The sequence below is a fragment of the Podarcis erhardii genome (assembly GCF_964252035.2).
Source record: "Podarcis erhardii genome assembly, chromosome: 8".
NCBI lineage: Eukaryota > Metazoa > Chordata > Lepidosauria > Squamata > Lacertidae > Podarcis > Podarcis erhardii.
Genome location: NC_138499.1, coordinates 81,223,126 through 81,248,333, shown reverse-complemented (window position 1 = coordinate 81,248,333; position 25,208 = coordinate 81,223,126). Strand labels below are relative to the sequence as shown.

Genomic DNA, 25,208 nt, shown 5'->3' with positions numbered 1-25,208 from the left:
TAATACCTATAAAAAACCCCAGCCAGTTTGGGGGATTCTTGCTGTCTCCCACTTGCAGTGTTCGTTGCTGAACATACCTATATTTCTACTGTACCTGAAGATGGCGTCAAGGACACAGGGTCCACATTAGCTCAGGCTACAATTTTTAGGCCCCAGATTAAACCCAGAGTCCCTTTTCAGGCACCATGTTGCTTGCAAGAAGCTCAAAGAAGATTCTCCATTCAATACCCACACTGGAACTTTTTGACAGCAAACATTCATTCCCCTTCTAAACACCAAGACACACTAAACCCAAACCTACCCATGCAAGTATTTGTATGCCTCAACTCTCCTGGGTGATGAAAGAAACAGAAAACAGGCTCTTCCCCATCTACCTAAAGCAGCAGATAAATCTTCTACCTTAGAAGATTTATCTAAGGTAGCCTCATAGAAAGAGGCAAGTTACTCTCTTCACTAACCAAGATACATCCTACATATAAACCACTTACAGTGGTGGCTCGCAAGACAAAATTAATCTGTTCCGTGAGGCTCTTCGTATAGCGGTTTTTTCGTCTTGTGAAGCAAGCCCATTGACAGCTTAGCGGATTAGCGCTATTAGCAGTTTAGCGGCTTTTAGCGGATCAGCTGATAAGCGGCTTATCAGCAGATCAGCTGATAAGCGGCTTAGGGCTTAGGAAAAGGGGGGGGGAGGGGGAAAAACCTGCAGGAACTCGCAAGACATTTCGTCTTGCGAAGCAAGCCCATAGGGAAATTCGTTTTGCGAAGCGCCTCCAAAACGGAAAACCCTTTCGTCTAGCGGGTTTTCCGTCTTGCGAGGCGTTTGTCTTGCAGGGCACCACTGTACAGATTTGCACACATACGCACCACCCAACATCGAAAGTGGATCATGTCATGTCACCAGAAGTGAGCAAGTTGTCACACCGTGCTTCAAAGTTATTGTTGTACAAGACACCAGCTCAGAAACCACACTGCAGATAAACACCGTTTGCCCTCATCCATAATAATCAGTTATCCATTATGCATGTAGCAACTGAATAGAACAACAGTCATGAACATGCCCCCTCAACGCACCAACATCCCACCGAGTAATCTTCAAGAACAACTGAGGGGAAAAACCACATCACTTTTATCACACCCTGATGAATGCGGATGATACACCCAGCAGCTGCAAGTTAGCTTATGGGCATCATTGCACCCTGTGATCCATGGAGCCACCTCCATTACCAAATGGCCACAAACAAGGCACCTGGTATCATTTAGAAGCACATCAGTGAGATTGTATCAGTGGTGGCCAAACCTGGCCCTCCAGCTGTTTGGGAACTACAATTCCCATCATCCCTGACCCCTGTTACCTAGGGATGATGGGACTTGTAGTCCCAAAACAGCTGGCGGGCCGAGTTTGGCCACCACTCGATTACATCCAAAACATTACAGAATTACCTAGTTAAAATAACGAAGCGCGGAAAATGGATTTCCGTTTTTAGACAGAAGTCTTTGGGGCGGGGGAAAGAGTACGTTGGTCTTAATTTCATTCACAGGGTGGGGGTGGGGGGGAAACAGACACGCCATCTGCCACATTACGCAGATTACATGAAGATTAGTGTTGCTCAAAAACACACACTTTCAGCTGCTGTTTCCAAAGCAGCATGCCGTTTGGCATTACATAAATGGCTGACAACAGCAATAATCTGCAGAGAGCCACCCAACCAGCTGAGTGGCATCTTAGCTTAATGTCTTACTGCCACCAAGTTATGTAAATGTGTCCGTTATTTTAATTCTAGAATGTGTCTGCAAAGCAAGCATGCAGTGCTCCTACTTTCTCAATGCACTCCAGTGGCATGAATGGAATATGGGGGTGGGAAGGAGAATGACTGTTAATACCTTGCCTCCATGCTTTGGAACAATTTTTAAGGGCACGCCAGTAAAAAGTAAAGGACCCCTGGACGGTTAAGTCCAGTCAAAGGCCACTATGAGGTTGCGGCACTCATCTCGCTTTCAGGCCGAGGGAGCCACCGTTGGTCCACAGACAGCTTTCCAGGTAATGGCCAGCATGACTCAAACGCTTCTGGCGCAACGGAACACCGTGACGGAAACCAGAGCTCACGGAAATGCCGTTTACCTTCCCACCGGAGCGGTACCTATTTATCTACTTGCACTGGCGTGCTTTTGAACTGCTAGATTGGCAGGAGCTGGGACAGAGCAACGGGAGCTCACCCGTCACAGGGATTCAAACAGCTGACCTTCTGATCGGCAAGCCCAAGAGGCCCAGCGGTTTAGACCACAGCGCCATCCACGTCCAGTAAACACCTGTTTCATGGAATTACCATATTTTTCGCTCTATAAGACGCACCAGACCACAAGATGCACCTAGTTTTTGGAGGAGGAAAACAAGAAAAAAAAATATTCTGAATCTCAGAAGCCAGAACAGCAAGAGGGATCACTGCGCAGTGAAAGCAGCAAGAGGGATTGCTGTTCTGGCTTCTGGTATAGCTGCGCAGCCTGCATTCGCTCCATAAGACGCACACACATTTCCCCTTACTTTTTAGGAGGGAAAAGGTGAGTCTTATAGAGCAAAAAATACAGTAATCAACTTGCCACCCTGAGATCTTCATATGAAGGGTGGTATACAAATTTAATACAGTAATATAAATAAAATAAAATATTGATCACTTCTGGTTACATACTAACTATTGTTGAGTCCTCTTATAATCAAACATCACTTCAATTGTGTGCAGTGTAAGAGTGCAGTAAATCTCAACTGTTGGTATAAAAGGATTGTTAAGTGACCGAAAACCTAGGTTAAGCTAAGAAGAGTTCTGAGGCTGGTTGATAACAGGGAAAGCCTAAATAATTCTCCCAGAGAGCATGAGAAAAGCAGTGTGAACTTATATATAGCCTATTAACACATCGTGGAAGTTTTTTGTTCAGGTTGTAGGCTGGGCTCTAACTTCTTTAGAGTAGACTTAGAGGGTCAAAATACTATTTCTCCCATGTCTGGTTTTGAAAGGGAATCTACCCTCTCCCTAACTGAAACATTATCCTAACTATTGTGGATTTTCTCATAATCCATCATAATGTCTAACCTTATGTTGAACTCTACTAAGCTTTTTAGCCTCAAAGGAATCTTGTCAAAAACAACCTTCACTTGCTTGTATATTGTGTGCCCAAAATACACTATTTTATCAGTATGATTTCGGCTTAATAGGCATGTCTGTGAAGAGTGAACAAGTATACAGTGGTACCTCGGAAGTGGAACGGAATCCCTTCCGGAAGTCTGCTCAACTTCCAAAACATTCAGAAACCAAGGCGCGGCTTCCGACTGGCTGCACGAAGCTCCTGCAACCAATCAGAAGCCACAATGGACATTCGGGTTCCAAAGAACGTTTGCAAACTGGAACACTCACTTCTGGGTTTGTGGTGTCCAGGAGCCAAAACATTTGACTTGCAAGGCGTTCGCGAACCAAGGTATGACTGTACTATGGTACCTAATTCTCCCACTATTTATAGAAGCTGCTTCTCATGTTACGCTGGAGTTGCTAGGTTCCAACTCAGAAAACCCTCATCATCAGAAGCTATGATTGTGTCTACTAGCTCAGTATCGTCTACATTGACTTAGCAGTAGCTCTCTAGGATTTCAGATAGGGTTCACTTCCAACCCAACCTGGGAAATCCTAAACAACAACAACAACGTATTTATACCCCGCCCAACACGACAAAACATCAAACATTAAAAACTTCCCTAAACAGGGCTGCCTTCAGATGACTTCTAAAAGTCAGATAGTTGTTTATTTCCTTGACACCTGAAGAGAGGGCATTCCACAGGGCGGGTGCCACTACTGAGAAGGCCTTCTGTCTGGTTCCCTGTAACCTCACTTCTCGCAGTGAGGGAACCGCCAGAAGGACCTCAGAGCTGGACCTCATTGTCCAGGCTAGACGATGGGGGTGGAGATGCTCCTTCAGTTATACAGTGGTACCTCGGGTTAAGAACTTAATTCGTTCTGGAGGTCCATTCTTAACCTGAAACTGTTCTTAACCTGAGGCACCACTTTAGCTAATGGGGCCTCCTGCTGCCGCCGACATGCAATTTCTGTTCTCATCCTGAAGCAAAGTTCTTAACCCGAGGTACTATTTCTGGGCTAGTGAAGTCTGTAACCGGAAACGTCTGTAACCTGAAGCGTCTGTAACCCGAGGCACCACTGTACTTGGCCAAGGCTGTTTAGAGCTTTAAAGGTCAGCACCAACACTTTCAATTGTGCTCAGAAATGTACCGGCAGCCAATGTAGGTCTTTCAGGACCAGTGTTATATGGTCTCGGTGGCCACTCCCAGTCACAAGTCTGGCTGCCGCATTCTGGATTAGTTGTAGTTTCCGGCTCACCTTCAAAGCTAGCCCCACATAGAGCGCCTTGCAGTAGTCCAAGTGGGAGATAACCAGAGCATGCACCACTCTGGCGAGGCAGTCTGTGGGTAGGTAGAGTCTCAGCCAGTGTACCAGATGGAGCTGGTAGACAGCTGCCCTGGACTTGGATTTGACCTGCGCCTCCATGAACAGTTGTGTGTCCAAAATGACTCCCTGGCTGTGCACCTGGTCCTTCAGGGGCACAGTTACCCCATTCAGGACCAAGCCAGTCCTCCACACCTGCCTGCCCCATCCACTCAAAAAGGAGGAAGCTCCCATCTTGACACTTTCAGCATTGGCAAGAATCTTTCTTACTGCTTCAGACTGCCTCAGTAATCTGGTGCAAAGCAAGCTGTTATTCTCCCCAACCCACCCCGTTTTAGAGGTGCTGTAGGAAAGCTCTACTCAAAGCTACACCTTGTGTTTTGGATTGGGGGAAATAAGCTTGGGTGTGTCCCAGTCAGGTTCCCACCCTCCTTCTGACTCCTCATGGATAAGAAACCAATGCCACACTATCTCATAAAATTCAGGGCGGGAGTTGCCGGGGCACCTGCAAATAAAAGGTTGCAGCCAAGATCAGCCAGAACTTGGTAAATGAATTTTTCACATCTAGGTCCGCTGACTCAGGCGCAGGGTGTGCAGAACACGTACTTTGCCTGGTTCAATCCCTGACATATCCAAGCAGGACTGGAGGGGCGGGGGAGAAGACTCCTGCCTAAAACCTTGGAGAGGAGAGGCACTGCCAGCCAGTGCAAATAATGAGGCAATGGACTGACTCGGTTTAAGTCGACTTACTTGCCTTGTAGGAGGCAGATTTTTCATTTATGTGCCAGTATCCACCACCGCCGTCGCCCCAACAACATGCAAGAGAAAGCCCAGGAAGATGACCGACTGCAAATTGGCAGTGGCAGCCAGGCAATTGTCTACCTAGCCAGGACTTAATCCAGGTTGATGCCTGAAATCCTATTCTTATTAGCAGCAATTATATTTTTTCATTTCAAAGCCAGTATCACTGTGCTACCCTGTCAGTTTTCATCTTATCCTGGACAGAGCCTCAGAGCATTCCATGACTGTGAAAGAGGCAATTTTAATTATGTTGGTTTGGAAGATAACAATACCTTACAGAGCTGACCCCTACTTATCTGGGCTTGAACCAATTCTTTTGAACTTCTGCTTTGATCAAAGGAAGAAACCTCACCGCCCTTTTAAGGTTCATTGATGGAAGTCTCATATGACCAGAACTTTAGATGAAATTCTAACAGCGCTATAATTTTTTTTTTTTAATCTAGCAGTGCAAGTCTTACCGACTTTTGCAGGGTGCCCTGGCAAACCATTTTAAGGAAGTGCCTGCTTTCAGTCTTCAATATTATCAAGCCTCTGGTTTGCAGACTGAAGGGAAAATCCGCTTCTCGAGTTATCTGGCAAAACCTTTGTCCCATGAACCGCTGCGCTTTGATGTGCTGGTATGCTACTCACAAGGACAACATTTTAATTCTTACATGTAAGGGTCATTTAAACTTGTGAGACCCATTTGCATTCTGAAGTGGCATATAGAGCCTAATCACAGTTACCATTAAAGTGGGCATGGATGCTATCTGAACCGCATGGGATGGATGTTAACCACAGTAAGGTGCGATAGCAGAAATTTGCATTCCAAAACAGAGAGGACTTGTTGTTGTTGTTTAGTCATTTAGTCATTTAGTCATTTAGTCAGTAAAGGACAGAATTAGTGTCATTCCATCCTCCACCACCACTCACACTCCCTTTTGCCCTCCACTGGCCCAGGACAAGGGTCAATGATTGGAGAGATTGCGGTATGTTGTCTCTGTGTGCTACCTTCCATCAAACTGTGGTGATGGGAGTACGTTGTTGTTGTTTAGTCGTTTAGTCATGTCCGACTCTTCGTGACCCCATGGACCAGAGCATGCCAGGCGCTCCTGTCTTCCACTGCCTCCCGCAGTTTGGTCAAACTCATGTTGGTAGCTTCGAGAACACTGTCCAACCATCTCGTCCTCTGTCGTCCCCTTCTCCTTGTGCCCTCCATCTTTCCCAACATCAGGGTCTTTTCCAGGGAGTCTTCTCTTCTCATGAGGTGGAGCCTCAGCTTCACGATCTGTCCTTCCAGTGAGCACTCAGGGCTGATTTCCTTAAGAATGGATAGGTTTGATCTTCTTGCAGTCCATGGGACTCTCAAGAGCATAATTCAAAAGCATCAATTCTTCGGCGATCAGCCTTCTTTATGGTCCAGCTCTCACTTCCATACATCACTACTGGGAAAACCATGGCGTTAACTATACGGACCTTTGTTGGCAAGGTGATGTCTCTGCTTTTTAAGATGCTGTCTAGGTTTGTCATGTAAAACGTACATAAAGGAAGAAGTGAAGGCAATTTTGTTTAATATGCTAGAATATAAGAAATGATGATCAACCTTACTACAAAAATAATACAAAGCTGAAAACTCCAGTCTTGGAGAGCTTAGTTACTCAGTTGATTGGTGGCTTCTTGAAAGACCTTCAGACTAAAACCTTTTCACTCTATATAACATTCACAGACCATTCTGGAAGAATCTGAAACCAGTAGATTAAACTGGAACCACTGAGTAATGGCCATTTGCTAATACTTTAGCAAATCCATTCCCAAGCCACACTATGTGTTCTTCACCTGCATCTTTCCTACACATCACATAAAACCCTAACTCCTTCTCCTTCCCCCTTTTTCATGTTTCTCTCAAATAGATCGTAAGTTGTTCAGAAAAGGACTATGTAATTTCTGAATAGCATACTGTTAGTATCCCCCAAAAGGTAGCATATTTTAAATGAAAACAATGTATGAAACTTTCATTTTAATCCGGTTCTGCTCTGCAAAAGAGCATTACAAAAATGGGAGGGCAATGTGCTAAAGGTCTTTTTCCAGAGCAAACAACGCTGAATGCTGAACTTAGCAGCTATAGATCAGAGCCTTACCAAACAAATACAGTAGTACCTTGTGTTACAGACGCTTCAGGTTACAGACTCTGCTAACCCAGAAATAATACCTTGGGTTAAGAACTTTGCTTCAGGATGAGAACAGAAATCGCGCGGCAGCGGCGGGAGGCCCCATTAGCTAAAGTGGTACCTCAGGTTAAGAACAGTTTCAGGTTAACAACGGACCTCCAGAATGAATTAAGTTCTTAACCTGAGGTACCACTGTATCTTGGTAACAAGAAATGTGCAAGTCAAGCAATACTTACCCAATGTCAAATGAATATGCCCCCCCCTTGTGTGGTCAAGTAAAGCTGCAGTGGACACCAGAAGGAGTTTTAATTTTGGAGCCTTTCAGACAGCTGGCGATATGGTAGATATAAGAAAGAGCATGCAAACCAGAACAGTGTTCTAACAAGACTGTGAAGTTCTGAACTTTCTTCCTTAATTGAATGGCCCCTGGTATCCCAAGTAGCAGAGCAATTTTACTGACCCCAAAGCATACCAAAAATGAGTGATGTTTTGTGTATGTGTGTGTTTTAAAAGGAGCATGAGTCAAGAGGGCATGAGATCCCGCATTTAAGGGATTTGTCTCATTAAAGGAGGCTGCACAGGCAGCACAATCTGTTTTTTCTCACTGCGCAAGAAATATAAGAAAAAGATACTACCCTGGGTATAAAACATATACTGGGTAGCTGAAAAGCTTGCAGTAAATTTGTGAGAGATCTGTATTCTTACAGAAATGTGCTTCTAAACAAACACTCGCTGAACTGTGACTTGAAGGACTAAGTGTTTCAAGATTATTTGGGGGGGGGGTGTTGTTTTGTTGTTTTAACTATTTACTTGTGTTTTTACCTTGTATTTTATCCTGCGACTCACCCTGATGAAGGGCGGTATACAAATCTAAATAAAATAAAATAATATAATTAAGGCAAATATTGAGGGCAGAAACATGTCCACCCTTTTCATTTATTAAAGCTGTTGCTATAAATTAGGATGCAGTCTTTATGCCCAGTTGTACACAGTTGAGTAAACTGGGCATAATCAGATGGAAACTGGATAAGCACCTCTGAACGCAAATGGAATCTGCACATGTGCTATTGTTCTGTTGTATAATTTCAACTGAGCCAATCGTGTGAAAATGCGTGCAACCACCTGCCTTATTTCAGATGGCATGGGGCCTTGGAAGTAAACAAGCCACGATAAAATCCTGCCTCCTTGGGAAGCCATCGCTTGAACCAAACACAGTTCCCAGAATTCAGATTCTACATGGAACTGTTACATTGACAAGTTCACCAATTAAATGCCACTTTGGCCTGGTTTTCAGAAAAAAAGCAGATGAAATGGTAAACCTTTTTCGACTATGTCACTTCAGACTGCAGCTGGCGAATGCCGTAAATAAATGCTCATTCACAGGAAAAATTCTCTGCATGCAGAAAAGTGGATGTCGGGGCCTCCTCCTCAATATGCAAAATAGGGGATTTTAATTTTTTTTTTATTTGTATGGGGGCTCGTTCAACCATGCGACTCCCCACCGGCAATCTGAAGTGATATACAATCAAGTAACAGGTTTATCAATGCATCTGTTATTTGTGAGAACTAGGCATTTGTATAAAACATAATCATGTTGACTGAGCACAATGTGGTAAAGATGCCATGATATTACAGTGAGGCATAACAGACAAGCTTGCTTTAGCAACAGCAAAAACGAGCGCTTTTAAATGTATGATTGTGTGCAGATACGATTTCATATCAGGTTTTCAAAGCATAGCCTGCATACCTTATTATCAATAATGTAAGATTAGGATATCTGGGCCTACTTTTAATGAAGAATGCCCTGAAAACCTGTTGAAGTGCAGGACATCAAATTAAAAAGCTTTGAGGGCGAAACCTGTTCTTTGCTCAAGGTGGCATTTAGAAAGAGTATATTGGCTCATTTCAGTATCAGTTTAAACTATTCAAGAGGTAAAAGTACTTGAATTTGACCCAGAAGAAATATTTAGGTGAAGGTAAAGGGACCCCTGACCATTAGGTCCAGTTGTGGCCGACTCTGGGGTTGCGGCACTCATCTTGCTTTATTGGCCGAGTGAGCTGGCGTACAGCTTCCGGGTCATGTGGCCAGCATGACGAACCAGAGCAGTGCACAGAAACAGCGTTTACCTTCCCGCCACAGCAGTACCTATTTATCTACTTGCACCTTTGACGTGCTTTCAAACTGCTAGGTGGGCAGGAGCTGGTACCGAACAATGGGAGTTCATCCCGTCGCGGGGATTCGAACCGCTGACCTTCTGATCGGCAAAGTCCTAGGCTCTGTGGTTTAGACCACAGTGCCACCCGCGTCCCACTACCATAGTCAACTGTTAAGCTGTAGAGTACAAATGAATTATTATCAGTGATATTAATACTTGAATGGGGTTCGTGTTTGTTTGTGTGTGTGTGTGTGTGTGTGTGTGTGTGTGTTTGCCTTCTCCAGAGAGCTCAGGACTGTATATGTTTGCTAACCTACTTTCCACTCACAATAACGTTATGAAGTAGGTTAGGCTGAGAGAGAGAAACCATCTAAAAATGAACAAGTGAGCTTCATAGCTGAGCAGGGATTTATATCCCGGTCTCCTGAACTTGAGTCTAGCACTATACCACACTGGGTCTCTGAGGAACATTAACTCTGTGTGTGTGTGTGTGTGAGAGAGAGAGGGGGGGGGGGTAGGTCATGAGGGCTATTAGTGAAAATGGTTTTAATAGTCCAGAGACCTTCAAGTTCTAGAGTTAAATATTTGATTTTGTACGGAAAGAGGGTAAGATAATTTTTTTAAAAAAAATGCAAGCAACCTCCCTAGCATTTTTTCATTGTTCCAGTCAGTTTTTTTGTTTTTGTTTTTTTAAATAACAAAATTTAAGCTAGTAACCATTGTAAAAGTTGGTTATGAATCTCTATATCTTGGAATACAAGCTGTCCAGCTTTCTCCCTGTGTCTTTTAAAGTTTAAAGTCATCATCTGCTGCTATTCCATCTAGTTCTCTTTCAGTATTTATTTCTTTTGTCCGTATTTTTACTCTGGATCGGTTTCAAAGCCTTTGACCCCATGTACCACAGTGTGACTTAGGTTTGTACAGTGGTACCTCGGGTTAAGAACTTAATTCGTTCTGGACGTCTGTTCTTAATCTGAAACTGTTCTTAACCTGAAGCACCACTTTAGCTAATGGGGCCTCCTGCTGCTGCCGCGCCACCGGAGCACGATTTCTGTTCTCATCCTGAAGCAAAGTTCTTAACCCGAGGTAATATTTCTGGGTTAGCGGAGTCTGTAACCTGAAGCGTATGTAACCCGAGGTACCACTGTATTAAAAACACGCACAAAAGCATGCTCTGAATCTGGCATGCCTTTAGTGCAGCAGTTCACACCATTGATCTTCAGCGTGCTTGGGTCATGACCCACAAGTCGAATGCTCTCACTAGTGACATCGTTTTGTTTTTAATTTGGTTTGAAAAGAAGAGGGGAAAGTGAGGGGTACAAAAACAGACGTATTTAAAGAATAAAAAAGTGGCGTCCATCTTGGACCTTGACGTTCAAGGCAAGTTCTAGATCTGAAAAGGTTACTGTTGTGTGGCAGAAATTAAATTCTAACTATTGCAAACACCCCTGTTCTCTCTCTGTGTCCTTCTGCCCCAAGGCAGGTTGATAAGTAGTACAAATATTCAAGGTGAACAGAATGCTCCCAGCAACTAAAGGGGATGTAGAACAAGTTGTTCCAGTTGTTCTCTTGATCTGTTTGTTTGTAGCTTTCAAAATGACCTCTCTGCAGTTACCTTGCTTAACTACCCCCAATAGTGACAGAGAGCTTTGAAGGCCAGTTCATTTTTCAGATTTGTCACCCAGTCCATATTCCTTGTGAGTGCTACTGTATTTAAGGAAGGACACCACTGTGCCATGCTTCTGCCCATAGCTCCTAAATTACAGGCTTCCACCACCATATTGGATATGCAGATGTTTACAAAGGGAAATATTTGCCCCTGACTTTTGATCTTGCTTCCAGTGGACGGGGCAAAAAAGGGTTTTTAACCGGAGTAAATATTTCTTGGGGATGCGGGTGGCGCTGTAGGTTAAACCACAGAGCCTAGGACTTGCCGATCAGAAGGTCAGCGGTTCGAATCTCCGTGACAGGGTGAGCTCCTGTTGCTCAGTCCCTGCTCCTGCCAACCTAGGAGTTCGAAAGCACGTCAAAGGTGCAAGTAGATAAATAGGTACTGCTGTGGCGGGAAGGTAAACGCTGTTTCTGTGCACTGCTCTGGCTCGCCAGAAGCGGCTTAGAAATGCTGGCCATAGCTGTCTGCAGACAAATGCCGGCTCCCTCGGCCTACAGAGCAAGATGAGAGCGCAACCCCAGAGTCGTCCACGACTGGACCTAACGGTCAGGTGTACCTTTACCTTTATGGTAGCAATAGGGTTCCTTTCTTCCTCCTCTGTTCTCCTTTTTACCAACATTCTTGCCCAACCCTAGCCCTTGCATGATGGAGAATGTAAAAGAAAAGTCTGTGCAGTTGGAAAGTTCATAGAAAACATTCCACCCAGAGGAATGGCCGTATTATCCTGCTCCTGCAACAAGTGTTGTGTTCAGGAATTTGCCAGCACCTGCAATGCCTCCAATGTCCCCCAGCACATAGGCTGCCCTTTAGAGGATAATGTGATCAGCACACAGGTCCGTAAAAGGTTCCAAGCATGTACAGTAGAACATGCCTAGAAACTCTCCCCGTGATTAGACAAGGGCTGCCAAATGCAGCGAGTCTTCTAGGAGCATTCCAAAGTGTTTTCTAGGCGCCCTGAAGTCAACATGGTTAAGAACTCTCTAAAGAACTGTGTACTAATCTCATGGAGGTCTAAAGGACAACTGGCACACCCACTGTGGGGGGCGCTTCCATGCCAGCTCCTGCCCCATCCTCGTTTACAATGTCACAAACACTTGAACAGAGCCAAGGAGCTTTGCACCGTCGTAAACACTAACAAATTTATTCCTGAATAAGCTTTCATGGATCAGAGTCCACTTTCTCAGTTCCAAAACAGTAGCTGAGCCAATGGTTATGGAAGACTCATTTCAATCAACTGAAGCAGATATTTCACAGCCAAATAAACTATGGGATTTTCAAACACCGCAGCCTGAATTGATCTCAGAGTCGAGCGTTCCCCCTCCGCCAATCTTTTGTCATATTTATCTTTTTGTTTGTGCAAACTAGCAAGACTACTGGTTCCGTGCTTTCATTTTATACCTCATTTGCCTCAAAACGATCATAGTCCTTATCCTAGCCAATTATCTAAAGCCGGTTTTGACTTTGAAATATAGAAGATAAACTATTGCAGCAATAAATGCACAAGCAAGAACCACAGTTTTGGATAATAGCACCACTGAGGAAGCTCCCTTTCTAGCTCAGATCAAATAAATGCAAACAATCTTGTTTGTGAAAGAAAGAAAGAAAGAAAGAAAGAAAGAAAGAAAGAAAAGAAAATGCCTGCTGAGGCCCATATTTCTTTGCTAAACTAATTACTGGCTATATTTCTTGGGGCGCACAAGCAAAGGGAAATAAAGGCTTTAATAATTAAACAGAAATGTTGCCTGTTTGTCCTTCAAGTGTATCTGTTGCATTAACTTTCTAGATTTTGACAGACAAGTCGGCATGTAATTCTACGCCTGCCTCACGCAAGCAACTCCAGAGGCCCAATCCAACAGTTATGATCATTTCAGTCTAAATAGCTCAGAATATTCCACCCCCCATGTCACCACTTGTGACAACAAATGATCTTGCAAAATGATCTATTGTCCTCTCAGGAATTCCTAATCTAAGGTTTTAATTAAAGTTCTTCATCTTAATAAATATGACACGGCCAAGCAACAGCCAGCGTACATACGACTGCCAATCAAAACCAGGATCTGGCGCTGAATGAATAAACAAAGTGAGAAGAAGCAAGGCAACTGCACAAAACCAGTTCTTAAAATAATAGCATAAATGTTTCATTTTTTATCAGAAACATGGAGGCTGAAAACCTGTAATATTTATTTATATACTGGGCCAAGTTCAAAGTCAATAAACAATCTAAGATGAGACTCCATTATGAGTTTTTCAATCACGCTAACTTACATTCAGGATTTATTCGCTCACCATTTGTTAAGTTCAACACAATTCTTCTGCCATCCACAGTGCAGAGTGCAAATGCAGCAGAGGAGTGTGATTAACACTATCTTCAGTCTGCCTTGTCCCTACGATCAAATGTTCACCACAGTGGTAACTACGCGTCTGTCTGGGGTGTAGAACTTCAGACTACAAGTTGGGGCTCATATAACAGAACATGAGTTCCTATTAAAAAAGGATCCTGCACATAGACAGTGGAGAAGGGTAGGTTAGAATGTCTACGTCAGTCCATTTATGTGTTGAATCCCTGTCAGGGGAAATGGCTTGGTGTAAATAAATAGACTACTAATAATAACTGAGGACAGTCGTATATTGGATCTTGAACACCTTGTGAGTTGAATGTTTTGGCTCCCGAATGCCGCAAACCCGGAAGTGAGCGTTCCGGTTTGCGAATGTTCTTTGGAACCCAAATGTCCGACGGGGCTTCCGATTGGCTGCAGGAGCTTCCTGCAGCCAATTGGGAGCCACGCTTTGGTTTCCAAACATTTGGGAAGTCGAACCGACTTCCAGAATGAATTCTGTTCAACTTCCGAGGTATGACTGTACAGAACGCATAGGCCCAAGCCACGAGAAGCCTACTGCTCAATGTCAAGGGAGAAAGCTCCTATGAATCAAGCCTAAATGTACAACCCCTTACAATTCTTGAGCCCCGCAAATAGACACAAACTGGGCCAAGAGGGGAAGGTTAGGTGCCCTTGTGGGGAGACACTTCCACTAAGTATATATACCCTAATCTTTGCCAACCTGGTGCCTTCCAGATGTTTTGGACTACAACTCAGTTCCAGCTAAGAAGTGAGAGAACAGGGCTAGACCACATCTTGATTCAACACTCTCCATGAATTATTTTGAAGTCAATATATTAACCTTTGTTGCTCTGCCAACAATTCAGTTGTTATCTTTGGCTGGTTATCTTCTAGCTCCCCACTTTAATTAGCTGGGAACTTACCTATTGGCTAAGAACCTAATACAAATAATTCTCTAAAGGTTATTCCCACAAGACTACCCTAGTAAGATTCCTTTTTGGAAACACTTACAATTCCTTAAAACATCATGGTTTCACCCGAAGTAAACGGTGGGTGTGTACAATGTTCAGAGAGAGGAGAAAATCCTTGTTGTGTGATTTATTTGTTTTTTGGCAAATGGAAAAAAGAATCTGTTTGAAATGTTAGTCATGACTAAGGCTAGGATCCCAAACGTATTTACTAGGGTCTACTGTCCCAACAAATACAATGGGACTTACTTCTGAGTAGCCATTTGCAGTATTGCACTGCATGCAGAGTCTCACTGAGTTCAATAGAACTTAACAGCAGATAACTTGATCTGGATCCAACCCTTTGTGCAATAGCCACCCCAGTCTCTGGCTGCAGCCATAAGAAGATTTCAAGAAATATACAACACTTGTGCCTTTGCATTGCATGCAAAAGCTTCCAGGATTAATCCCAAGCTTCTGCCAGTAAGTGCAGATCAGGAATGGGGAACATATGGCTCTCCCTATATTGCTGGACTTTCAACTATTAGAAACATACAGTATAGACATTCTGCTTGCACCCCTCTCCTTGGCTTGATGTTGGGGGGGGGGGGGAAAGAACCATCAATCTTTGTTCAAAATTTATTACCAGCTTGTATCCCTTGCTCCTGATTGGGTTTCTGTATTTCAAAGGACCTGAAATGAAGAGAAAACGATACCATTCCCTTTTAACTGCAAAGTAGGGGGTTGCTCTGCAATTTCAGGCACACCTGGACATTATTGGCTTCCTGGCTTCCTGCCAGTCTGGCTTTCTACTTGGATATGGACTGTGCTTTTGGCTTTGTTTAATGATCTTTGCCTAGAGGTCGATGTGAGAAATTGTACCCTACTGGCTTATTACATCTTCATTCTTTGCTTTATGCTGTTATCCATGAGGCGCTGTTGATTCAAGGGCAGAACACAGACGGCGCTCGTGGGAGCACAAACCTACCTGGAACAGCCTGACCAGTAAACAGACGACCGGCGCATAGTCCTAAATAATTGTACACATACAGCGTTTTCCCTCCAAAGCGCTCCAAGTGTTTCACATTGTGAACAGTGGGAGATTCAAGACAGGCAAAAGGAAATGCTTCTTAACACACAGTTAAGCGTATAGTTAGAATATGGGATTTGTTACCATAATAAGTGGTGAGAACCACCAATTTAAAGATGGCTTTAACGGGGGATAAGACAATGCGTGGCCAATAAGTCTACAAATGGCTAATAGTCATGATGGCTATATATTTCCTCCAAGATCAGAGGCACCTTGCCTCTGAACACCAGACACTGGCGATTAACAGCAGTAAAGGCTGCTGTGTTCACAGAGTTGGGAGGGACCCCATGGGTCGTCTAGTCCAACCCCCTGCAATGCGGGAATATGCTCCCATACGGGGATCAAACCTGTCACCTTGGCGTTATCAGCACTACGCTCTAACCCAGGCATAGGCAAACTCGGGCCCTCCAGATGTTTGGGACTACAATTCCCATCATCCCTGACCACTGGTCTTGTTAGCTAGGGATAATGGGAATTGTAGTCCCAAACATCTGGAGGGCCCGAGCTTGCCTATGCCTGCTCTAACCAACTGAGCTATTGCCGAAGTAGTCATGATCTGCTTCTGGGGTTCACAAAGAAATCCGGTTGGCGCTGCGCTAAATGGATGTTTGATTTAGCCTAGCACAGCAGTGTCATGTTCTCCTTAAGTATTCGGGTAAAATAATATTCATGGACCTTGAGTACTTATTTTATATGCATTTCAATGTGTACTTTCTGTATTGATTTCCCCCCTCTGTTATCCACTGGGCAAATGTCAGTTGATAAAAAAGGTCAGCCTCTTGGCCAAGCTTACTAAATGCAAGCTATATAAGCACTGCATCATATTAAGAACACCACATGCCTCTGTGGTACCTCTGAATACCATTATGCTAGGGATGAACGGCAGAGGGGGGAGGAGTGTAGTTTTCATGCCCCATCCAAGTTTTTCATGCAGGCATCTGGAAGCCCAAGGTAAGAGTGCTGGAACAGATCAGATCAGAAGAACTTTTATTTGCATCAGCCACTAGCCATGGCAATAAAATAAAATAAAATGTACTGAAGATAAGTTTTTACCTCTTAACTATACAAAATACATTTTGGACCTTTACATCAATAATCAAATAATAGATCTTATTCTAATTGCCCCTGCCAAATGTTTTGCAGTTTTTGCTGGGAGTGCTGGATTACGAGGACAGTTGAAAAACAGAAGGCGGTTAACATGGGGTGGGGTGTCTTTTTAAAAAGTCAACCTTCGAATAATCGTTTAAATGTAAAACTTTAGATTTTAAAAATCTTAGGATATAGCACACACATTATTAGCACGTTTTGGAAATCAGACATTTCTTTTTATAAATCATATTCCCACCCCCCATGCCTATCTGACCATCAGCAATATGGTTCTATGTAGCAAAACATGAAAAAAAAAAACAAGTAAATAAAGTCCATTTTAATTTCTACTGAGTTAGTAGCAGCGGAACGCAGGAAAAGACCTGCGGCCAAGCAGATGCGTGTGAGAAGTGAGACTCTCTGCTTGTGCAGTTATTCCATGCTCAGAATCTGGAGGAAATCACCAGAGGTTTATAAGCTGCTACTGGTCCCATTCATTCCCTTCCTGAACATTTTCCACTAAAGCCTATTTCAAGAAGCCCCTGAATAGCTCTGTGCTCATACAAGAAATGTTTAACTACCTACAGCCCTTTCCCTACATATCTGCAACCCCACCTCAATCTTCAATAGACCACCTGGCTTGGCTGGCCCAAAGGTAAAAAGAGGTGGCAGCCAAGACAGATTTTATAAAGAAACAGGCAAACACACACCCGCCCCCACCAAAGCAGGAATTCTATTTTTCCAACTCTTTTCAGTTCTTACTGAATTCTCTACTTTGCATCCACCTTAGATGTCATTGAAAACTGTCATGCAATCACTTGGATTAGCATAAATAAATGTGGATTGTTGAGTGTGTGTTATTATATTTAGGGAGCCATTCTATGAACAAGAACCTTGCGTAAAGGGAACCAGAGTAAGTTCAGCTAGTATAAAGTTACACCAGATCCAGTCTAAGTCCCCAGCCATACTCCCGCTCTGGTCCTGCTCCCAGATCACCCCTTTTGGGGGGACTCACACCAGCCTCAGCTCAGCTAGCTGAGCCCCAGCTGAGCAACTTCCACAGCTGCATCTTTGGCTGAGACGGAGATCTGTTGCATTTTGGCAGATCTTGCCATAGGGCTGCCTCCGTGTTCACCCAAGCTGTCCAATTCCCCACAACTGTGCTTTGCTGGGAAAAGAGTAATCGCCTTGCTCATTTATAATAATACACATGATGGAAAGGCCTTCACCTGGTGCCAGGAGTTTCCCAGTCTTCCTGCTCCTTCTCTTTCTCCTCTTTGGTTTCTACGACATGTGGGTGTTTCTGCACGATTCTCATTCCACCAGCTTTGACTGCAACAAAAATAAAGGGGCCTGTCAGATACGCTGCATGATGGCAGGCAAACACATTAAAGCCACATGAAACATTAGAAATTAGTACTGCATCATCCGAATTTGCCCAGGAGCATTTCTGATGGTCCAAATGGACCAGATATTGTGATGACCACTATACAAATGCTGTTTTTCGTTCTACATAATTGTGAGAATGAAACACAGAAGTGATACATTATTTTCACTGTACTGCCTGAGAGGAATAGAAAATAAAAACAGCAGTGGTTTTCATTTCCTATAACTCATATTCCAACAGCAGGAGCTTCGAGCTAACTGCTCCTTATAGGTAACTTCAATCTCCCTCAACCTTTTAGTTGCACGGCTGAGGCCAATACCAAGCCTGCTATAAAGACCACCAAAACCAAAGGCTTTCCTTTACAGCCATGCTATTATCTTACTTCATTTCTGCAGTTTCCGAAAAATGAATTTAGACTTTTAAGCCATACTCAGCTTCACTCCTACTGAGTCAAACTGCTACAATGCATTTAACAGATGAGTACGGCAGCACAAACCAGTTTAGGGAAAATCAAATTATTAACGTTTTCGCAAGGACAGTGCATCCAAAACAAATCAAGACACTTGAAAGTGCTTGTTGGAAACAAAGCCTGTGAACTGTATTTTGGCTGCTGATAATGTTGTCTGGATTTAGGCTGAAAAACTCCCAATATTTTAACTCCAGTGATTAATTTCCCAGGGATTGTGGGGGGGACAATCCAATCACTTGCAGTTGGTGGCAGCGTGGGATGTGGGATAAATTAAAGGTAAAGGGACCCCTGGACAGTTAAGTCCAGTGACAGATGACTCTGGGGTTGCAGTGCTCATCTCGCTTTACTGGCTGAGGGAGCCGGCGTACAACATCTGGGTCATGTGGCCAGCATGACTAAGCCACTTCTGGTGAACCAGAGCAGCGCACGGAAATGCTGTTTACCTTCCTGCCGGAGCGGTACCTATTTATCTACTTGCACTTTGACGTGCTTTCGAACTGCTAGGTTGGCAGGAGCAGGGACCGAGCAACGGGAGCTCACCCCGTCGCGGGGATTCGAACCGCCAACCTTCTGATCGGCAAGCCCTAGGCTCTGTGGTTTAACAGAGTAGTCAACATTAAACTACAGTGCATTTACATAGCTGAAAAGCACTAGTGTGAATTACTACATTACACAGGACATTTTCTGTTGGAAATCAGTGAGATATCCCTCAATCCATTGATCATTCTGAAGAACAATAGCATTTCCCCCAAAGATCCAGATTCCCTTCAACAACAGTTCCCAGAACTACAGTATTTTTTTAAAGGGTGTGTTAAGACTTCGAAATCTTCCATCTTATTTTTGAAAGTGCTTAGCTGGAGCCCAATATTTTGTTTACTAGGCCTGTAAAAACATCTCCATCTTTCGGACTGTACTGATGCACATGAACTATCTTTAGGCTGATTGCCTAGACCTTACATGTTTTTCTAAAGCAGAGGGACTTGTGCTTGTTCGTCTATAGGGACTTGTGATTGTCATAAGTGCCTATTAACACAACACATTAATGGGGCCCTCTTCCTCTCTAGGGTTGATTGGTAATTTCTGTCCAGGCTACTTCTCTTGTTTTCCTCTCTGCACATGAACACCGCAATCCATTGCACAATTATGAGCACTCAAATCTCACTGAAACCCACGGAGCTTGAGTCCACATAACAAATGTGCTAGATTGAGCCTAAAAACACTGTGCAGGATTGCCAGAAGCAGAGGAAAGCCAAGAAGCCACTTTGGGGCAGTTCTGGAGAAAGTGAAGAAGTGGGAGCACACACACCGGCCCTTAAAAAAGCAGTATGCTCACAGCTGATTAACTAGGGGCCACCCATTTTCAGAGACAATTTCTGAACATTTAACTGTGCAAAGATCTGCAGGGAGGAGGAAATAGGAGGGGGCAAAGTAGTGCCACACACTGATTTTTCAACATTTTCCTCCAGTGTAATTTAGCCAGTGTTCCTGAAAAAGGAACATGGCAGGGGCAAGGGGAAGGGAAATTGGCTGGATCCTAAGCTTGTTCAACACAGTCATATGACCTGGCAACCCAGCGTAAGTTAAGATAGCAAGAAGGGTGGTGTAACTCAAACACTACTTTAAAGGCTTGTTTTTCCTAGGCTTAGGCCAGCTCAACCACCAGTAGCCTCGCAGCTGAATGGAGTCTGGTTCTAGTATAACTTTGTGCCGGATTAATTTGCACCGGCTTGCTTTATGCCTGTTTCTTGTGGATACAATTGATCTCTCAATGTACGGTTCAGCTCCTCAACACCACCAACACTTATCAGCTGTTTACCTAAGCAACAGCTGGTCCTCTCTCAAACTACAGAGCTCAAGTCAAACATGCCCCTTCTACAGCTCGCAATAATTTTTACTTTTCCTTCTTCATTGCCTTCAGTTTACACGGTTCTTTATATATAGTAGAAAGGGGGGGGGGGATAATTAGAAAACAATTAGAAAAATAAAAGTATTCTTCACTTCCAGGAAATTAAAAAAGACTATAAGGAGAAATGTCCTGGATCATTGGTTCCAATTGGGGGTCTGTGGACCCCAGGAGATCTGTGGCACCATTCACGTAACAAAAACTACCATAGGGATAGGGAAAATTTCAAAAGTAGAGAGTCCAAGGCTTGGCTTTTGACAAACAGGGGGTCTGCAGTACTTAACTAACTGGGAACCACTGTTCTAGATCTCTCGCCTTCCTCTTATCATAATGAAATTTCTTTAAACTATTTCCCTTACTTTCAGCATAGGACTTTCAAGATTAAGGCATCATGAAACAGTGGGGTCATATAGGTCAAGAACAGACTGGGAAGGTTAAAGGTTGAAGTAAGAGAAGTACTGTCTGCAAGTGAGCAATATAATCCAGGATGATGAAAGGGAAGTTAAATGAAGAGACACTAAAAAATGCAGTCCTTGTTTTTCCTTTGGTGATTTCTGAAATGCACAGGGTTTACAAGCACAGCAGCTTCAAGACAGCTCCATGTATTGCACAATGTTTGGGAAGTTGCTTAAGACTTTGCTCTGAAGAACAAATGTTCTGAACAACAAATGAATAAATCAGCATGTGGACACAAAGCAATTACATTCCTGTTGCTCAGGGTGGAGGGGAATGTTTTTAATCTTTTTCTAATGAAATTTTTGCTTCAGGAGTTTTTATTTTATTTTTGAAAATCCAACAATAATTTATGAAAAGCACGGCAGTAATTAAATCAGTAGCAAGAATTTTCTGCGCTTTCATGGAAAGATTAACACAAAATAAGAAACTCGCTTACTTTTTTGACATTTTGTTTTAACCTCTACTTTTAGGACATGGCAAATTCTTTGGACAGTCACTTTGGGGTTGTTGTTTTTTTTGAAGTTTTATTATTATTTTTATACTGTTTTATTTAACAGTAGCTTCAAATATTGCTATTGCACAGAATATAACTAAAGTGTGTCTAGGACTGCAGCCAACCTGAGAATAAGCACTATTCAACTCATTGAAAAAAGCTTATACAATCTGGCTGCAATAGTACACAGTAACTCTCTGTACTGTATTATGGCATCCACACACACTTTGCAATGTTCCTCTGTGCTATAGTGTCTATAAACTAGACTCCTATGAGGATCCACCCGGTGATCTCCAAGTGGCTTTTCACAAGACACTTGCGGGATCTGTTTTCTTGCATACGTTGGCATGGCGTCCTCAAGTGGAAAGCGGGGAATGGACAAAGTCCTACTTTGCAGAAGTTTCAACACGCACAGGCCATACAAAACTTTTGTTGCTTTAAGAGAGGCGGAAGGAAGCACGGATTAACAGTGCAGCACCTTCTGTGCACCCCGATCCTCAGCATGTTGACTAGACAGTAACGTTGCAATCCTGCTTACCCGGAAGAAAGCCCCGCAGCTTCAACGGGGCTCACTCTTTGGTAAGCACACTTTGGGCTGCAGCCGCCCCCGTCACCTCAATGAAAATGGGCTTGCTTCTTGTGCTCAGAAAAACAACAACAACCCCAACTCTGCTCCAATGGGGCTTGCTCCCAAGTAAACGTGCACAGGATTTGCAGCTTTAAAAAGAATCGGGCACCCGCCTCCTTCCCTGATGCGCACACAAAACATGTCCACACACCCACACCCCGGCCCACTCTCCATTTAGGACGACATGCAAATATTGTGTGTGTGTGTGGGGGGGTGGTTTTTAATTTTTAAAAACTTACCAGCTTCCCCCTCCTCCCCTAATCACCCCTCCCAACAACAAACTCCCGTTTGGCCAAGCCAAGATCTGGAGAGGTGGAAAGAGAGAAGGAAAGAGGAGAGAGAGCGGGGGAAGGTTAGCAGTACCAGCAGGAGGGTGTCCAGCCCGGGTCTCTGTTTTGACTTTAGGCGGCGAAGACATGCTCGCTCGGAAGCTGCTGCTGCTGCTTGCTGCAAATCAAGAGTCAGCCCCAAAAAGCTCAAGCGCAAAGCGGCTCCTCTGGCAGCGTCCTCAGTTGCCAACGTGGCCTCTGGCTGCGCACGGATCTGTCGTCAGAGCGCGCGGCGAAGCGGGAGGAGGAGGAGGAGAGAGAAAGGGACGCGCGGAAAGAGGAGGACGGCTGCTCCTTCCTCTTCCTGCGAGCAAGGAAGGCGAGAGAGGCGCGTGCGGGCAGCTGCCTCCTCCACTCTCTCTCCACCCCCCCCTTTTTTTGGCTAGGGAACCTATTGCTTTGTGTTTGTTTATTCAGCTCACGCAATGTATACATTGCAAAAAAGAAGAGCGGTTTGCAAAAAGGGGGGAATCTAGGGTGGAATTGCAACATAAAATTGTAGGGTTGTTGGAAAGGGACCCCGGCCCCGAGGACATCTAGCCGAACCCCCTGCAATGCAAAAAGTTAAAATGCTAAACCAGGTTAGAAATTATGCGTCCCATCTGTCTCCAGAGCCTATGGAGGAGTTGCACCTTCAGGGGCTTAAGTTGGAAAGTTGCAGCCCCCCCCCCCCATGGCTGTAGAGAAATCTAATATGGGAGATGTTAAGTTGTGGGCGAACATATCAGACGACACAGCGGTTCTTCCAAAGCAGCTCTTTATTTGTAAGCTGGAACAGAACTGAACTGAGGAGCTCAGCCAGCCTGCTTATATAGAGCTCCACTAGAATGCAACAGTAACCATTTTCTGTAACTAGCCAATCACTGAACGTCACTTTCGATCCTTCATTTGCATACAAACTATCCAATCACTGAACGTCACTTTCGATACATCATTTGCATAACTACCTACAGTATCCCCCTGCTGGTCCAGGGTGAGAACTTCCGTACATAACAGGAGAGACATGCTTTGTTGCAGCTGGAGCAGATGAAGGTGTTTAGTTGTGCCCATGCAGGTGTGCCCTTTCATCTGCACTTCTCCCAGCGGTCATTCCTCCTCTGGTCACTGCTGTGGATACCCAACCTGACTGATGGTTTCCATGTGCTGTACAGTGGTACCTCGGGTTAAGTACTTATTTCGTTCTGGAGGTCCGTTCTAAACCTGAAACTGTTCTTAACCTGAAGCACCACTTTAGCTAATGGAGCCTCCTGCCGCGCCACCGCCGCGCGATTTCTGTTCTCATCCTGAAGCAAAGTTCTTAACTCGAGGTAATATTTCTGGGTTAGTGGAGTCTGTAACCTGAAGCGTATGTAACTTGAGTTACCACTGTAGTTGTCTAGCAAGGGATTCCCATAAAGTGGAGTTAATGTAGGCAACCTTCATGTCCTGTTTGCAGACACCTTTGTAATGCATAGTTGGTCTGCCTGGTGCCTGAAGCCAGCTCCCCGTAAAGCACATCTTTAGGGATCCTGCACCTTCCGTTCTGTGGGCATGACCAATCCAGCATAGAGGTCCTCTGTCCTGCCATGTAATGCCCAAAATCTTCCTGATGCAGCGCATGTGGAAGGCGTTGAGGCGTCGTTCCTGGCAAGTGTAAATTGCCCACAACTCATTACTATTGATTAAAGGTAAAGGGACCCCTGGCCATTAGGTCCAGTCGTGACCAACTCTGGGGTTGCAGCGCTCATCTCGCTTTATTGACCAAGGGAGCCGGCGTACAGCTTCCGGGTCATGTGGCCAGCAGGACTAAGCTGCTTCTGGCGAACCAGAGCAGCGCATGGAAACACTGTTTACCTTCCTGCCGGAGCGGTACCTATTTATCTACTTGCACTTTGACGTGCTTTCGAACTGCTAGGTTGGCAGGAGCAGGGACTGAGCAACGGGAGCTCACCCCATTGCGGCGATTCGAACCACCAATCTGATCGGCAAGCCCTAGGCTCTGTGGTTTAACCCACAGTGCCACCCGTGTCCCATTACTATTGATACAATTGTCCTAAAAACAGGAACCGCAGAATTGTAGAGTTGGAATGGGCCCCAACAGCCATCTAGTCCAATCCTATGCAATGCAGGAATCTCAGCTAAAGCATCCATGGCGGGTGGCCACCCAACCTCTGCTAAAAAACCTCCAAGGAAGGTTGATCCACAACCTTTCAGGGGAGACAGTTCCACTGTTGAACAGCTCTTATTGTCAGAAAGTTTTTCCGTATGTTTAGTCGCAATCTCCTTGTAACTTGAATCCATTGTTTCCTTCAGGAGCAGGAGAAAACAAGCTTGCTCCATCTTTGATGTGACAGCCGTTTAGATATTTGAAGGTGGCTGTCATATTTCCCCTCAGTCCGCTCTTCTCTAGGCTAAACATACACAGCAGCTTTCAGTCGGTGCTTAAAAGAGTACTGGGATGGTGCCTGCTCAGTAGGCAAGGCAGTAAAATGTTTAGGAAATGAACAGCATGCTCTTTAAAAAATGGGGTTTGGAAGGCTGTGGAAGACAAGCCTTTTGGCCTACTTGGCTTAACAGGTTGGCTATCTAGAGCCGCCATGTACAGGGGCACTGTACCAGCATACCTCTGGTTCACTCAGAATTAACAGCGATAATAAAGAACACAACTGAATTCACTCCAGAACTTTTTTTATTTTAACAATGTCCCAAGGTACAAATAAAGGGTTAGCATCTAAAGAACTTACCACCTTGCTGTTGATTACAGCAAGGCTGTCTATCATCCAACTTAGCAAAGTTTTGATAACTGTACAATTATGGCATAAATTGTATGGAACATTGCAATTTTAGGGGGGGATACATTTAGTTTAAAATTCATTCAAGGAAA

The 25,208-nt window shown here is 44.2% G+C and overlaps 1 protein-coding gene across 1 annotated transcript in view; it reads right to left on the bottom strand.

Annotated features, from left to right (window-relative positions):
- The window catches only part of DAP (death associated protein), a 32,626-nt gene extending 10,008 nt beyond the window's left edge, over positions 1–22,618 (bottom strand). Inside the window, exons 1-2 of the mRNA XM_081873327.1 lie at positions 22,380–22,618; positions 17,910–18,012 (exon numbers count right to left, since the gene is read on the bottom strand). Coding sequence (XP_081729453.1) covers positions 17,910–18,012; positions 22,380–22,434 — 158 coding nt within the window. The 5' untranslated portion in view covers positions 22,435–22,618. The remainder of the gene's footprint in view (positions 1–17,909; positions 18,013–22,379) is intronic.
- Between the last annotated feature and the right edge of the window lie 2,590 nt (positions 22,619–25,208).